General features: G+C 29.8%; 1 protein-coding gene across 2 annotated transcripts; it reads right to left on the bottom strand.

Moving 5' to 3' along the window:
- Window positions 1-12352: 12352 nt before the first annotated feature.
- LOC105111676 (uncharacterized) lies at window positions 12353-14436 on the bottom strand. Of its 2 annotated transcripts, XM_011007116.1 has the most exons (4): window positions 14004-14436; window positions 13731-13907; window positions 13412-13633; window positions 12353-12894 (listed from the first exon to the last, which is right to left on the bottom strand). In XM_011007116.1, exons 1-4 carry the CDS (start codon window positions 14004-14006, stop codon window positions 12670-12672), a joined length of 627 nt encoding a protein of 208 aa, XP_011005418.1. In that variant the 5' UTR covers window positions 14007-14436; the 3' UTR covers window positions 12353-12669. The 2 variants fall into 2 exon arrangements, with proteins under 2 accessions (XP_011005418.1, XP_011005417.1); XM_011007115.1 differs by lacking the exon at window positions 14004-14436 and having other exon boundaries at window positions 13731-13913.
- Between the last annotated feature and the right edge of the window lie 1004 nt (window positions 14437-15440).

A 15440-nucleotide genomic window follows, 5' to 3' on the forward strand; every position in this document is an offset into this window, starting at 1 on the left:
TAACATGTTTTATATTTGTTATCTTGTTCACTCTTTAATACTTTGCTTGTTAAATGACTAATCTTGATTTATGTTGTATAACACTTGGTACAACAAATACTTGGCATTTTCATAGCTCAACTGTATGGTATAACCTACACCTGTACTGTGAAAGGAACTTGGTTTGTTGTTAACATAAGTTATAATTATGAATACCTAACAATATTTCCAAGTATTAGAATTATTCGAATAACATAACTAATGTAATTATGTTATACATTTATATTTCGATTGGAACCTTCTTTGTATGTAGTTTCCAATTGAGTAATAAAAAGAGTTTATATTATACTTGTTGAAATACCATTAGTGGATCCCTTAACCTTTACATTTATTTTTATTATTGTTTAATCCCCACGTTAATCTTACATCTCAAAGCCTTTTTTTAACTTATTGTTATTATTATTGTCGTCATTGTCGTCGTCGTCGTTGTTGTTGTTAATTTATATTGTTAACCTCCTTATGGTTCGATCTCGGTCTTGTGAGGTTATTTATTACTTTGGTACTCTTGCACTTCGAAAAAGATATCAATCTTTTGGTCATGTTAAGTTTTTGGCACTATTGCTAGGAAGACAAATTCTTGTATAAATTATAGTATTTATTTTATTTTTTCTTTTCACTTTTCTTGTATCTAATTTTTTTTTCTTTTTTTTTGTTTTCTTCATCCTTTTATTATCTTCCTGTACGTGCATTAAAATTTGGTCATGTATATTAAGTGGTAGACTTTGTAGGATATCCTCATTATTTTCAAAAAATATGGCCGAAGAAGATAATTAGTCACTTAATAATGAGAAAAATAAGCATAACCATGTTATAATACTTAAAGGCCACATGAATCCCACAAAAATAAGTGCATCCTCATGCATAGTTTTCCCTCCTGATGCATCTCATTTTAATTTGAAGCCAAGTATTATTCAACTTTTACCTTATTTTTATGGCCTAGATTTAGAAAATTCATACTTGCATCTAAGAGAATTTGAGAGGTTCTGCAACACTTATAATAACTCAAATTGTAGCATGAACACCATGAGATTAAAGTTTTTTTTCTTTTTTATTAAAAGATAAAACTAAAATATGGCTACAAAATTTGAGACCAGGATTTATTCGTGCCTGAAATGAAATATAACAATAATTTTTAAAGAAGTTTTTTTCATCTCACGGAACAAACTTGTTTTTAAAAAATCACCACATTCTCTCAAAAACCAAGAGAAACATTTTACCAATGTTGCAATAGGTATCGACACTTACTTAATACTTGCCCTCATCATGGTTTTGAAATATGGAGATTAGTTTCATATTTTTATGAAGGGTTAACACCTAAAGATAGACAAATTATGGAATTAATGTGTAATTGAACTTTTTAAAGATAAAGACCCTAATGAAGCAATGGAGTACCTAGATTTGCTAGTTGAAAAGGCTCAAAATTGGGACACTATGAGCACTTATAAGACACTGGTAAACCTCAACCTCATACATCTAGTGGAGTTATGTACAACAACCTTAAGAAAAATCATGACCTCCAAGCCAAATTTGCATATTTAGTTAGAAAAGTTGAGTTTGATAAATCTGAAGATGATAATTATTTACAAGAAATATAACTTATTGAATAATTAGTTTATGATCAACTTGAATTTATTTTGAGTAAAATTGAGTTTAATGAATCTGAAGATTTACAAATGATCTATTCTTAGAAAGAAACCATGGATAAGAAAGGCACTGAAAATATTGATCAGATCTTTTATCCAGAGTGACAATAGATTCAACATCTGATATTACACCAATCAATGATTACTTTCCTGATGAATCTTTACTTTTCCATATATCAATACCTTGGTTAGCTAATTTTGTTAATTTTCTTGCTTCAAGATATTTGGTAACTCATTGGAGTACCTAAGATAAAGAAAAGTTTTTAAACAAAGTGAAGAACTTTTATTGAGAAGACCCTTATTTATTCAAATATTATCTTGATAAAATATTTTAAAGATACATTCCTAACAATGAGGTAAGTAATGTTAATAAATTTTATCATTATGAGGCGTGTGGAGGTCATTTCTTATTAAGAAAGAAAATTGTAAAAATCTTACAAAGTGAATTTTACTACCTCATCATGTTCAAGGACTCACATATATTCTGCAAAACTTGTGAAAATTATCAAAAAGTTGATACTGGTCAAAAAGTCTTGTTTATAATTCTCGACTTCATTTATTTTTTACAAAACTAAGATTAAGATAAAGTGATTTTTTTATTGTGAAACATGTGTATTCATATGGGGTCTGTAATATCAAGAATCCAAATAAAGATAATGTTTTCAAGTCTTTCTCTAACCTCGGTCAATTGACGGATAACGGTAACTCTTAAGTCAGTTCTTTTAGTTTCCCATTATAACTAATATTTGTGTATATATTTATTCAATTCCTTGTTCCTTCTCTTTTATTTTCATATGTTTTCCATTTCTCATCTAAAAAATAGACACAACTCTTGAAAAATTAAAAAAATATTTTTTCATTTTGCTTCAAAATGTGATTAAAAACATTTACTGAGTTAGGTGTGCAAGATTAAGGTTGTTAATGAACCATGAAATTTCTGAAGATATTCACTAGCTAATTAAAGCCAATCTCTGATTATCAGGTGAGTCTTCCAATTCTTTTATTTCATACATGTCTAGGATAAGTAAAAACACTTTTGCAAAGAAACGTCGTGCAAAACGATTGAAAGTCTGTCATCGATGTGCTAGATGGACTTGTAATGCACAATATCATTCTTTAGAAATAGTATTAATAAACTGTGAAGATAAAATAAAATTCATTAAAGATGACTTGAGTAAAGATTCTTCAAATAATCTTATATTAACTCTTGAGACGCATCCTAGTAGAGATGTGCATCGTGCAATTCATGATATGTGGACCTAATTTCATAAAGAACATGATTAACTTGGTCTTGGGAACTAAAAAATACCTTGTTTGTCAGTTTTTTAAAAAATTAGATGGGAATTTATTCCTGACTCATACAGGGCATTTAAGCAATTCCTAGATATAAAACAAAGGAAAAATATGAGTCAGAATTACAATTTAAGCCTTCATTTATGAAACCTTGTGTCTTTTTGTTTTATTAATAGCATATTATTTTACTTTGTTTTTTCTTATATTTGTTTAAGTGTGTTTTAAGATTGTTAGTATTCGTTATATCAGATGATATCTTCTATACTCTATTTTTCTACCTAAGGACATTGAGGACAATGTCTCATTTTGGTTGGGGAGAAAAGTAGTAGTTGACATTGAAAAAAACTCTTATTTTGCTATTATTAAAATCATTTGAAAAATTTATTACTAGGATGACAGAGTAAAGAGAAATTTTATTGATTGTTGAGATGAATTTTGATAAATATTTTTAAATGATTATTTGCAATATTCATAATAAGGTTTATCACATACTTCTCTTAAAACATTCAAGCTTACAAACTCTTGCATTATTATCATTGATTTTGCTCATATACTTATTAAATAAGTATTCATAAATCTTCATTTTCACAAACACATTTTAACATATGATTGTGGGTTGCATATTAGATTATTACATTATTTATGTGCTTTTCTTAAAGATAACCACTAAAGGAATGGATAGTGTGCAATTTGTAAGAAAAAAATTGATAATAAATATAATTCAATAAAAAATAAAAAAATTAGATATATTTGGTTTTGTAGCCTCCCTACCCTAAGCAATTAAGCCTGAAGAGGTGTTTTAACATCTAATACCCTAAAGTCAACTGACTTATAAGCTATTGGCCCAAAGCTTGTAACATGGGTTAAGGAGAAAAGCTTAATGGAATCAAACATTGCACTATTTATATATCAGTATCTGCAACTGAAATTACTAAGCTCGTAAGGGTGTCTCAATACTTAATGCTCTAAAATCAATTAGTCTGAGACTCATTAGCCGAAAGCTCATTACATGGGTTAAAGATGCATTGTATTATACATATAAAAGAAAAAAAAAGATAATAATCTCAACTTAAGGAAGTTAATCTTAGAAAAACATTAAAACATAATATTATTTTCTTCCAATAAAAGCCCCATCATTTATGTTTTTATACATTGAGCACATAAAAAGAAGGTTTATTAATATTTTGTTTAAGAGGTATTGAGCATATATATATATATATATAAATTTAATGAGAGTTTGTTTATCTAAATAGATTAATGGAAGTTAAATGGTGAATGTCTTGCTTTTTGGAACTTGCAAATTGTTTTTTATTTTAACGCTTTGATTACTAAGGACTGATAATAAGCTAGTTGGGGGGTGTGATTAATACTTAAAAAAGTATTTTTATTAAGAATTTATATCATCATATTGTACTTAAAGTATCTTAAATTCCCTAATTTAAGTATGTTTTATAATAATAATTCTAATAATATAAAATAGCTTTAATTTATGGTAAATGCTCATTTTAAATGCAGGAATATCTTATAATTCAAAGGATTGATTGATGTGATTAAATATTGAAAGTGAAAGCGCAAAGAGAGGGCTAAACTTAGAAAAGAGATGTTGGTTTAGTTCAAACTTGAACATTGTTCAATCCTTGGGTCATATATGGAGCTGTAGAACTTGAATTTGGGTCTATTTTATATGGATAGAAAGCTAAGATATAGTCCTAAAACATTCATGAAAATGCAAGACTCAATTTTATTATATGAATGTCCAAATCTTAGCACCAACAGACAAGTCTGAATCTGTCCACCAGCCTAGATACTATTCAGTGTTCAGCCCCACACTAACAGACAAGTCTGAATCTGTCCATCAGCCCAGATACTATTCAGTGTTCAGCCCCTATGTTGAGTTTTAAAAGTTCAAATGATCTTAATTTTTTTTCTTGGAAAGTTGAGATAATTTTCTAGAACTTTCATGAATCAAATTTGTTCAAATTCTAATGTTAACAATGACGTTTTGTTTAAAGAAGAAGATAAGGATTGTCACCAAGTCAAGATATGGCCACCCACTCAACAATTACTCAACAAATCAATAGTTTCCAATTTTGACTTATAAAAGGAAACATTTATCATGCATTTAGGCATCTTGGTTTTCATATCAAGATCATGTTCTTGCTTTTTTTCTTTATATTTTTGTAATGTTTAAGTTTTGTTTTCATTAATCTCTTGTTTATGTTTTTTATTTTATTTCCTTTACTTAGTTAACTTATATTTTATTTATTTATGTTTCTCTTATTATTATGTTTAGCTAAGTTTATTATGTTAAGAAAAAAAGGTTACATTAATGGTGTTAGAATAGGTATAATGTAGACTCAACATGGATCTTAATGTTTGATACTAACATGTTTTATATTTGTTATCTTGTTCACTTTTAATACTTTGTTTGTTAAATGGTTAATCTAGATTTATGTTGTATAACCCTTGGTACAATAAATATTTCGCACTTTCATAACCCAACCATATGGTATAACCTACATCTATGCTATAAAAGGAACTTGATTTGTTATTAACATAAATTATAATCATAAATACCTTACAACATTTACAAGTATTAGTATTATTCGAATAAGATAACTAATGTAATTATGTTAATAATTTATAATCCGATTAAAACCTCATTTGTATGTGGTTTCCAGTTGAATAATAAAAGGAGTTTATACTATATTTGTTTAAAATACCATTAATAGATCCTTAAACCATGGTATTTTTTTTTTATCATTGTTTAATCTTTACATTAATTTACATCTCAAACCTCTCTTCAACACCTTTTCTATTATTTATTTATTTATTATTATTATTATTCAAATAAGATAATTAATGTAATCATGTTAACAATTGATAATCCGATTGGAACCTCATTTATGTATGGTTTCTAGTTGAGTAATAAAAGGAGTTTATATTATACTTGTTTGAAATACCATTAGTGGATCTTTTAACCTTTGGCATTTATTTTTATCCTTATTTAATCCTTACATTAATCTTACATCTCAAAGCTCTCTTCAACTCCTTTTATATTATTATTATTATTAATTTATAATATTAACCTCCTTGTAGTTCAGCCCCAGTCTTATTGGATTATTTATTACTTCGACACTTCTACACTTAGAAGAAGACATCAACTCTTTGATCGTGTCATTAAACAACTATGATGGACTTAGAAACCTTAAAGAACATATATAAAACTTGTGGATCATCTTGGAGCTTGTAACACAAGATAATAATTCTATATATAAATTCCTCCATTTGATATTTCGTGGACCTTTTCGAGCATAATACCATGTCCTAGAGCCTGACTTCATCCTTAACTTTTATGATTTATACACCAAATTATTCTTTCACTTTAGGACAAGCATACCAACTAAAAAAAGCACTATTAAGCCTTTTGTCATCATATAATAAAGATATGAAAGCACTAAAGCATATCATCACCCAATAGAAAAATAAAAGCACCAAAACATATCTTAAAGGTTCAATAAGAAAATGCTCAACATGAAGAGTCTACTTAAACCCATTACTATATAAGATTTGATAAATGGAGTCTATAATTATTTCTTATTAGAGTTACTATATAATCTCCTTAATAAACTCTGCTCAATGTAAAATAAGCAATGAAAACCACATTCGAGTAGAAAAATCAAGTGTTACCATGAAAAAACACCTTTCTTTCTAACAATAAGGAGTAAGATCTTTCAAGAACCATTGATATCATAGAAACCTTAAAGCATCAAAAAGAAACACCAAGGATCTTATGACCACCTAAATTCCCCCAAGCACCTGACTATGTTTCTGCCCACCACGTGTAATGGAGACATTGGATGCCATCAAGGAAAAAGAGTTCATACGATATCTACCTTTTATGAAAAGTGATGCAAATACAATAAACCCCATCAATTTTATATCATTTAGTATGGAAATGATCATGATATTAAAGAATGTCATGCCCTAAAAAAAGTTATAAAAATATTGATTGTTGAGGGTTATCTTCAATAATTTGTAAGGAAAGAAATACAAACCAAATAAAAAGATGTTGACGCATCTTATGATGCATTACCTAAGATTAAATAGGTTACAAGAATTGTATCTTCAATTGTGTGAGAAAATATTATGAGATTTTCAATGAAAAAGTCAATATTATCTCTATAAGTAGTCCTCATATATTTTTCTCCATGATGTTCTTTATTTCCCTCCATAATGTTCTTTATTTTCATGTCTCTAATAAAAATCTCTATATCTCAAAAGAAGTATTTATATCTCTATGAGAATCTTCATATCTTTAAATAAAATCTTTATATATCTAATGAAATCTCCATGTTTTCAAATAATGAGTTCTTTTAACATTCATCATGGCATGTTAACGAAAGCCATAAAAAGATAACATAACATACATAATTTTTAATTCCTTTTTACTTCCACCAGTTAAGTTTTTCATATGTAAATGTTTGAAAGGCTTGGTGGAAAAAATGATGATACTATAAAAAAATAATTGTTTATTTAGGTAGTCTAATCAAAGTACGCAATCCATTTACGTAGCCTAAACAAATTGACCATGTTCACTTATGTCATGATCCAACCTTGAAAAGATATTTAAAACTTGACTTAGTGCCATATAAATTTTTAGTTACTAGTATATGCCTCAAGACAGAATTATAACCTCTAGTAAATTTAGTTTTATGCCATAATGATTGATGCTTATATATGAGTTGTTAATACAATATCACCTTTCCTCACTAATATCTACATATAACTTTAAAGGGTTCTTACCAACCACTCACCTCTCTGTTAATAGTTTAGCGAAACACCATAATCAATAGTGAGTGATAATCTATCCAATAATGATAAAACAACCAACAACTCATTTTCACTATAAGGTAGCTCTATATTATTTATCCAATTTGTACAAGGTAAACTTAAGTGATTGAGCTATATAAATACTTTAAGTCGCTAAGTGCTAAGTTTACTCAGAAACTACACAATTAATTAGGATTATATAAACTCCTTTTTCTATATAAATTTTTATCTAAAATCTTACTCTATATCAATTACTCTCTTGGTATTCCATTAATGAATGAGTTGATTTAATCTATTTTTGTTATAAAAAAATTAGGGACAAATAATTTTTTTATTATGTAAACTTTAGTTTATCTATAAATAGTTTATCAATTAACTCTATAAAATATGCAGTGATTTTGGACATTTTTTATTGAAAATGGTAGGAGAATAAGAAAACATCCCTCCATACAAGACACTTAATTACAAGAAAAAGAAAAAAAAAAGGTAAAGTTAGGGTAGGTTAGAATGAACATTAAAGATTGCACGACAAGTTAACTTAATCATATAGACAATGCAAACATAATCAACCATCAAGTATTGACACATAAAAGGTAGCCCAATAAACTTCTTATACGATATTGTTTTTTATGGAAGGAACTAATTAACCCAATTTAAAATTCAAGTTGGTTCAATTCAAAATTTAAATTAATCTTTTTATCCTTATTTTTGTTTATTTTAAAAAACTAAGTTAGAACAAGGAGTTATCTTGGAAATTCTAGGTTTTTATTTTATTTTTTGAAGGCCTAAATCACCTGAAAATAGTCCAAAAACTTTTAAATGTATTTCATTCTAGTCCTTATAATTTTTAATTTCTAATTCAAACAATAATAACTTTTTTTTCTTAAATTTTAATTTCTACTAATTGTTACGAGGACAAGTATGTCATAATTATTAGAAATTGTTGCTAGTGTGAATAAACAATAAAAAGAGAAACAATAAAATCAATTAACACAATAATTGAATCTACAAGATCTTGTATAAAAACTATAATTTATATCAACCTAGATGGATCAAATCTTGAAACCCCAAGGAAAAAGGTTAAGGTATTATTGACTTTGATTAATCAGAACCACCAACATAAAGTTAATTTACCTTGAGATTATCAAATTAAACTAAAGACAATGAATTTGGATTTTTTTATAATTTAATAGGGAAGACCCAAAAGGGCAAGTGTGTAGTTCTAACTAGTCCTTCAACTATTATAACATCAACCCTCAACATAGGTTATTCATGGTCAATTTTCATACAAAAAGGAAAGTTAAAGCTTGGTTTTAAGAAATTAAAGAGATTAGAGTTATTTACAAGTTAAAAGTCTTATGAAGTATTTACATATTTTATTTAGGGCATCTACTTATGATGACATTATGGGAAATACTTATACAAGATGGTAGACCTATCTCTTAACTCATTAAGGGTATTAAAAGGAAGGATGAAAAGGAGATTATTGCAATTATAATAACAAAGCAAAAATAAAGACCCTACATTTTAGGTTAATATATACAAATCAAAACAAACCATCAGAGTCTTAAGTATCTATTAAAATAAAAAATAAGAGCACCAGTTCATCAAACATGAATTTTAAAATTGGTTTAGTATGATTTCATAGTAGAGTATAAGTTTGTGAATGAAAACCTGGTGGTTAATGATTAATCTATGAAATTTGAAGAGTTAATTATTAGAGAATCGTAAGCTACTACAACCTTATTGGGACAAAAAAGTATAACAAATATTTTAGTAGATGAAAAGTAACACTATAGGCGCCTTAGATACCAAATGAAGGGTGAGGGTCTTGTTGTATAAAGGAAGAATCTACATCCATAATGAAATTCCTTTTAATTCAATTATTATGCAATACATACATGACATTCAATAATAAGTCATTTAAGGTATGAGAAAATCTTAAAGTGAGCTTAAAGGGATTTATATTGGGTAAGCTTGAAATCTTAAATAAAAGACTACATGAGATAGTGTGAGGTACGTTAACAAACTAAGGTAGAAAAAACTAAGTCATCGAGATTACCAGAGACTTTGTTAATATTAGAGAAACCATGGTCATCAATTTCCATGCATATAGTATGATCCTAATGGTGGTGAAAAGACTTTTTAAATATTCTTATTTCTTAACTTTGACTCATCATTTCACAACTTCAAGGGTGTCTTAAGTTTTCTCACAAAAATATAATAAAATGACATGGTTTACCCAAAAATATTATGAATAAGAAAGACCTGACTTTCACTAGTAAATCTTGGCATGAGCTATTTTGGGTCCCAAGGGTTAATTACACATATCTATTGTCTATCACCCCTAAATTGATGGCTAGATAGAAGTTACTAAGAAAACATTGAAAGAAAACATTGAAAGGTTACCTCCATTGGTTTACAGGTGACAACCCTAGAGAGTGGTCAAATAGTAAATCATAGTAGAGTGGTGGCACAACATTAACTTCTACTCATTCCTTCAAATAACTCCTTTTAAGTTAATGATTGGGCAAACCCACCTGATTTACTCAAATACTTCATGTTATTAACATAAAACCAATTAGTGGAAGAGCATTTTAAAGGTAGAACAACATTATTAAAAACAAATGTCAAGATTAATTTATACAAGGCATACAACATGAAAATAACTCAATCAAATAAAAAAATAGAATTAAAATTAAAAGAAAGAGAAGTAATGTACCTTGAACTCCATCTATAATAGTTAAGCATAAAACATGGAAGAAAATAGAAATTAGCCTACAAGTATTATAGACCATTCAAAATCTATGTAAGGGTATGAAAGATATCTTACCTATTAGAGTCTCTTAAAGGTTCTTGCATATATCTTATCTTTCATATCCATCTTCTCAATAAGTTAATCGAGAAGAATGAACAACCAATTTCCAAGCCACCCTCTTTTAACTAAAAGGGTAAACTTTAATCACAGCCTGATAAGGTGCTAGATCAAAAAGAAAGGATCATTAGATAAAGGATCATATGTGAGTTACTAGTTCAATAATAAGGGTTGAATATTAAAGATATGATTTGGATGGAAAAAGATTAGGTTAAAGATATTTACCCTCGTCTTGAGGGAAAGTTTTTTATATATAAAGGGTGTAGTGTTTCTAGAAATTTTAAAATGAGAATGGAAAGAGAAGGATATAATATCCTTTCAAGCAAGACATTAAAATTTCAAAAATAAAGAAGGAGAGGTAAGGTTGGAATAAATAGTGAAGATTACACTGTAAATCAGCTCAACCACATAGGCAATTCAAATGTAACTAACCACCAAGTATTGACATGTAAGAGTCAACCTAAGAGACTTCCTAAACAGCAATAATTTTTATGGAAGGAACTAATCAATTCAATTAGCCCAATTTAAAATTTAAGTTCATTTAATTCAAATTTTAAATTAATTTTTGTATCTTCATTCTAGCTATTTAAGAAAAATAGGGTAGAATAAAGGGTTATTTTAAAATTTTCATAGTTTTATTTTAGTTTTTAAATGTCCAAACTATCTCGAAATAAACCAAAAACTTTCAATTTTCCTTCATTCTACTTATAATTCTCAATATCTAAGTTCAATCAATAATAACTTTTTTTTCTTAAATTTTAATTTATTGGGAATTTTTACAAATTCACTATAAAAAGAAAACAACTAAAACATGAAAAATATAATTATTTTGAATTTAACAAATAAAAGGTACAAAAAAACTTCACATTTTTAGAAAACTTATACCATTAAAATCATTAAACACCCCAACTTCACTTAAATTCAACCAATAAATTTTTTCATATAAATTTATTTCATTTCAAAAAAAAAAACATCAAAAGCTAAGATATACTCATTTTTATTTTATTTGAGGGTATTAATTCGGGGGCAGGGGTTATATTGATGACATGGTTTCTTAATAAGCTATTTTTATGAGCACTTTAATAATTATTTATTGGAGTCATGTCTTATTAGATGATAATAAAGGCTTCTAAGTTTTGTATGTAAAAATTTAAAAAACAAAGAATTAGAAAAACAATATATATATATATATAGCCTATTACTAAATATATATAGCCTATTACTAAATATCATCAATCTTTATAAATAAATGATGAGCAACTTTTCTTAATTTTTATCTATTGAAACGATTAAAGAAGGCAAATGGGAAACGAGGTGCATTTAAAAAAATAAATTATTCGATGAAAAAAATGAGGGAAAAATAAATTACAACAAGCACTCTTTGTTACACGAATAATTTTAAGTTTTAACACTCTATTTCCGCTGTTTTTATGTACCCGAATAATTCAATGATATCTGTGTTAAACTCTTTCACTTGATGATGGCTTTGGTTTGATGTGATATGGACGCAATAGATGTCAAAACGTCTATCGATCGGCTCCCAATTTGGACAAATATTGGAGATAAACTCAAGGAAGGAATATATTTTTCAAAGAAAGTATTTCGTTATCCAAATTCCTTTCTTTGGCTTCTAGAATCGTGTGTTCTTGCAAGTTTCATGAACTTGTAATTAAAAAGGCTGAGTTGTTAATTGGTTACTTTATGTGAAAAAACCGTTCGTGCGTGTATACATAACATCTACACCATTGCATATCCCCAAGCATTAATCCTACCATTATTATTGGACCCCCCCAGAAGAAATAATAATAAATAAATAAATAAATGTAAACTACAACTATATTTCTGTGTTAAAACTTTAAAACACAGCCCATAAGATACACCTTAAATTAATCTATTTTGTCTTTCAGATATTATCTTCCCGCATGTGCTGGCTTGTGAAGAATGGAAGAGCTTAAAAAGAAGTTTATTGAGGAGGCTGGTCAATAATTAGGACCCAAAAGGTGCCCTATGGGGGATGCCTTTTCTCCTCCTTGAATTGGAATGTGGAGGAGTTAGCGTGCTTGTGTGCATATCTTGTTGGCTTCCTTCACGCAATTCTTCTTCTTCCTTTGATGGCAATCTTCTTCCCATTCCTTCTCTTATTTCCCCTCCTTCCTCGTCCTTGGTGCTCAAGTTAAAGGTGGCATCTCCATTGTTCTTTATTCTTACAAGCTGAATTCAATGCCAAGTTAACTTATGGTTAAGCCCTTGTCTAAGCAAATTAACCAACCCATCAAGAACAGGAAAAAGTCTATTTGGTAAATAGAAAAAAAAATCATACAATGTCAATTATGCCGATGATATAATTTCCTTTCCTTTAAGGGCGCGAGAGCATCTACGCTCTGACAACTAATTTATAAATTAAGCTAGCTAGCTCGGATGGCTACCAATAATCGATTATCAAAATTACCATCACATCAAGTCTGAAATCTTGATACAACCACAATGTCACTCATTGAAAACCACAATGTAGCAGTAATTTGAAAATAATTTTGTGTGCAGAGGGCAGAAATCAAATAAGGGATGCAACTATTTTGGTATAATAAATGATTATGGCGAGTGAATCGCGAGTCTTGAACAACTTGGAGTCGGGTCCTAATGACTATGAGGTACATTTTTTTATTTTTATTTTTTTGAAGGAGAGGGCCGGTAGAAATCTGAGAAGAGAAATGGGAAGAAATTAACTGACCTTACATCCTAGAGAACAGAAACGAAAGGGATCCAAAAGACTTCTCCCACAAATTTCGCATAAATGAGAGACTCCTTTACTAGTGCTACTCTTGGGCTGTGGTCTTTCATTAAGGAAAAGAACTCTAGCACTGTTTATAACGTAAGTTTGAACTCCAGTAATGTCCAAAACCTTTTGAATCTCAGCAACCCTAACAACATCATGATACGATGACCTTCTGATCTGTTTTTACATGACCCCATGCGTTTCAGAGATGTTATATTCATCAGATGCTTATTAAGACAAGAATGACTCTCCAAAAAAAGAAAAGATAAATTACTTGAATAACAGAATGATCTTTGTGTCGAGTTGATCGGCAATAGAAGCAAAAGGCTTCGGTATTGCAATCAAGGCAGAACATGTTGCATTCGCTACGTGGGGCATCTCTATGCCTGGGGCAAATGGTGAAGAATGCAGTCGATAATAGTGATTCAAGCCACGGTGGTACCAGCATTTCCTGCATTGTTTGGCACCCGAAAAATTAAAACCATCAACTGGGCTATAGAATGAAAACTAAACAAGACACAGCATAAATGCCTCCCATTATAGTTACCATTATCAGGAAGGACCGGTGTAGCAACGGAGGCACCAAGAGAAAACAACGTGGATGCCAAGGAGGGAAGGTGGCGCGGGCCGTGGACGGTTCAGAGAAAATAAAAAAGATGCTTAAGATATATCGACAAATTGGACAAAGGAAATGGCAAGAGGACAGGGGTGTGTGTTTGTGTGTGTGTATAAAGCTTGCTGAAACACAAAGCTAATGTAACGGTTGAGATCACTGGGGGTAGGTTATGTGGGCATCCTATCGTTGGATTAATGAAATCAGAAGGCAATAAAAGGAAAGAATATAGGGGGAATTGTTGAGAAATAAATAAAAGAAAGACGATATATAGGGAAAAATGAAAGAGGGAGAGAGGAGTGTGTTTGGACCTTACGCAAAACTTCGGTTCTTGTTTTGCGTCTATTAGTAAGGTACACAAAGTTCGGCAAAATGTCAGGTTACTTAATTATGGGCAGATTAATTATACTTTAATGAATTAGAAAAGAAAAAAGTGAAAGTATCCATGAGCTATAAACTATATATTAATTAGAATATTTATTACAAAAGGGTTAATGGGATGCGTGATTGTTCATCTATTGTATGGTTTTGAGGAAACCCATTGCGTCCGAAATATTCTAATTTGGTCTTTAAATATGTAAATATATATTGACCAAGAGAGATGGTATTATTGAAAGAGAGAGACTGAGCTCCTATAAATTCTGCAGGAGCCAAGAGAAAATACAAGTAAAGAATTATCAAGAGAAACAACATCATATAGAATCATTGAAAGAATACAAGGAATGACATTAATGACTGATAGACCTTCACCCTCGAAGATCATCTGGTTATCATTCCTGTCAAGAGCGAGGGATCGAAGCAGCCACTTGAGGAGCCAAGGCTTCTGTAGTGGTTAGATCAGAAATGTGGTGGAAATGGAATGAATGATTCTTGATAACAATACCAGCACCACCACCTTCGTGCCAACTGGAGGGGGAGACCATTGCAGAACAGAGCCATATCGATCATCATTGGATTGTGTAGGTCAATGAGGCAAAGCTTCATCAAATTCCATTTTCTAATTAGCGGCCATAAGCAACATATGAGCACTAGACCATATAATGGATTGAAAAACAAGAGCATTTCTTGGTTTCCAAATCCTCTGACATAAGAAGCCAGCAAGCCCCATCAAAACAAGATTAATAGACCATGGCAGCGAGAGGATCAAAAAGACCATCACTCTAAAAATCAAGAATTCATGTTGTTGGCAAGTGAGGTTCTGGCCTAGCGGTGGGAGGGGCTTGTCCCCTTCCTCCGCACCTGGGTTCGAACCTCACCATGCACGTCTGTCACCCCCGCGATGCCTTACCTGAAAGACCATCACTCTGAAAATCAAGAATTCATGTTGTAGCATTCCAGGGCTTGGCCTAGCGGTGGAAGAGGCTTTTCTTC

The sequence above is a fragment of the Populus euphratica genome, unplaced genomic scaffold (assembly GCF_000495115.2).
Source record: "Populus euphratica unplaced genomic scaffold, PopEup_1.0 scaffold305.1, whole genome shotgun sequence".
NCBI lineage: Eukaryota > Viridiplantae > Streptophyta > Magnoliopsida > Malpighiales > Salicaceae > Populus > Populus euphratica.

Excerpts from the sequence above, each read along its gene's own strand:
- LOC105111676 (XM_011007115.1), bottom strand. The coding sequence starts at position 13,913 with ATGCAGGAAATGCTGGTACCACCGTGGCTTGAATCACTATTATCGACT. Across the intron at positions 13,634-13,730 it reads AAGATCATTCTGTTATTCAA|ATCAGAAGGTCATCGTATCA; the intron begins GTAATTTATCTT and ends ATGTAAAAACAG. Across the intron at positions 12,895-13,411 it reads TCTGTTCTCTAGGATGTAAG|CTTGTAAGAATAAAGAACAA; the intron begins GTCAGTTAATTT and ends CATTGAATTCAG.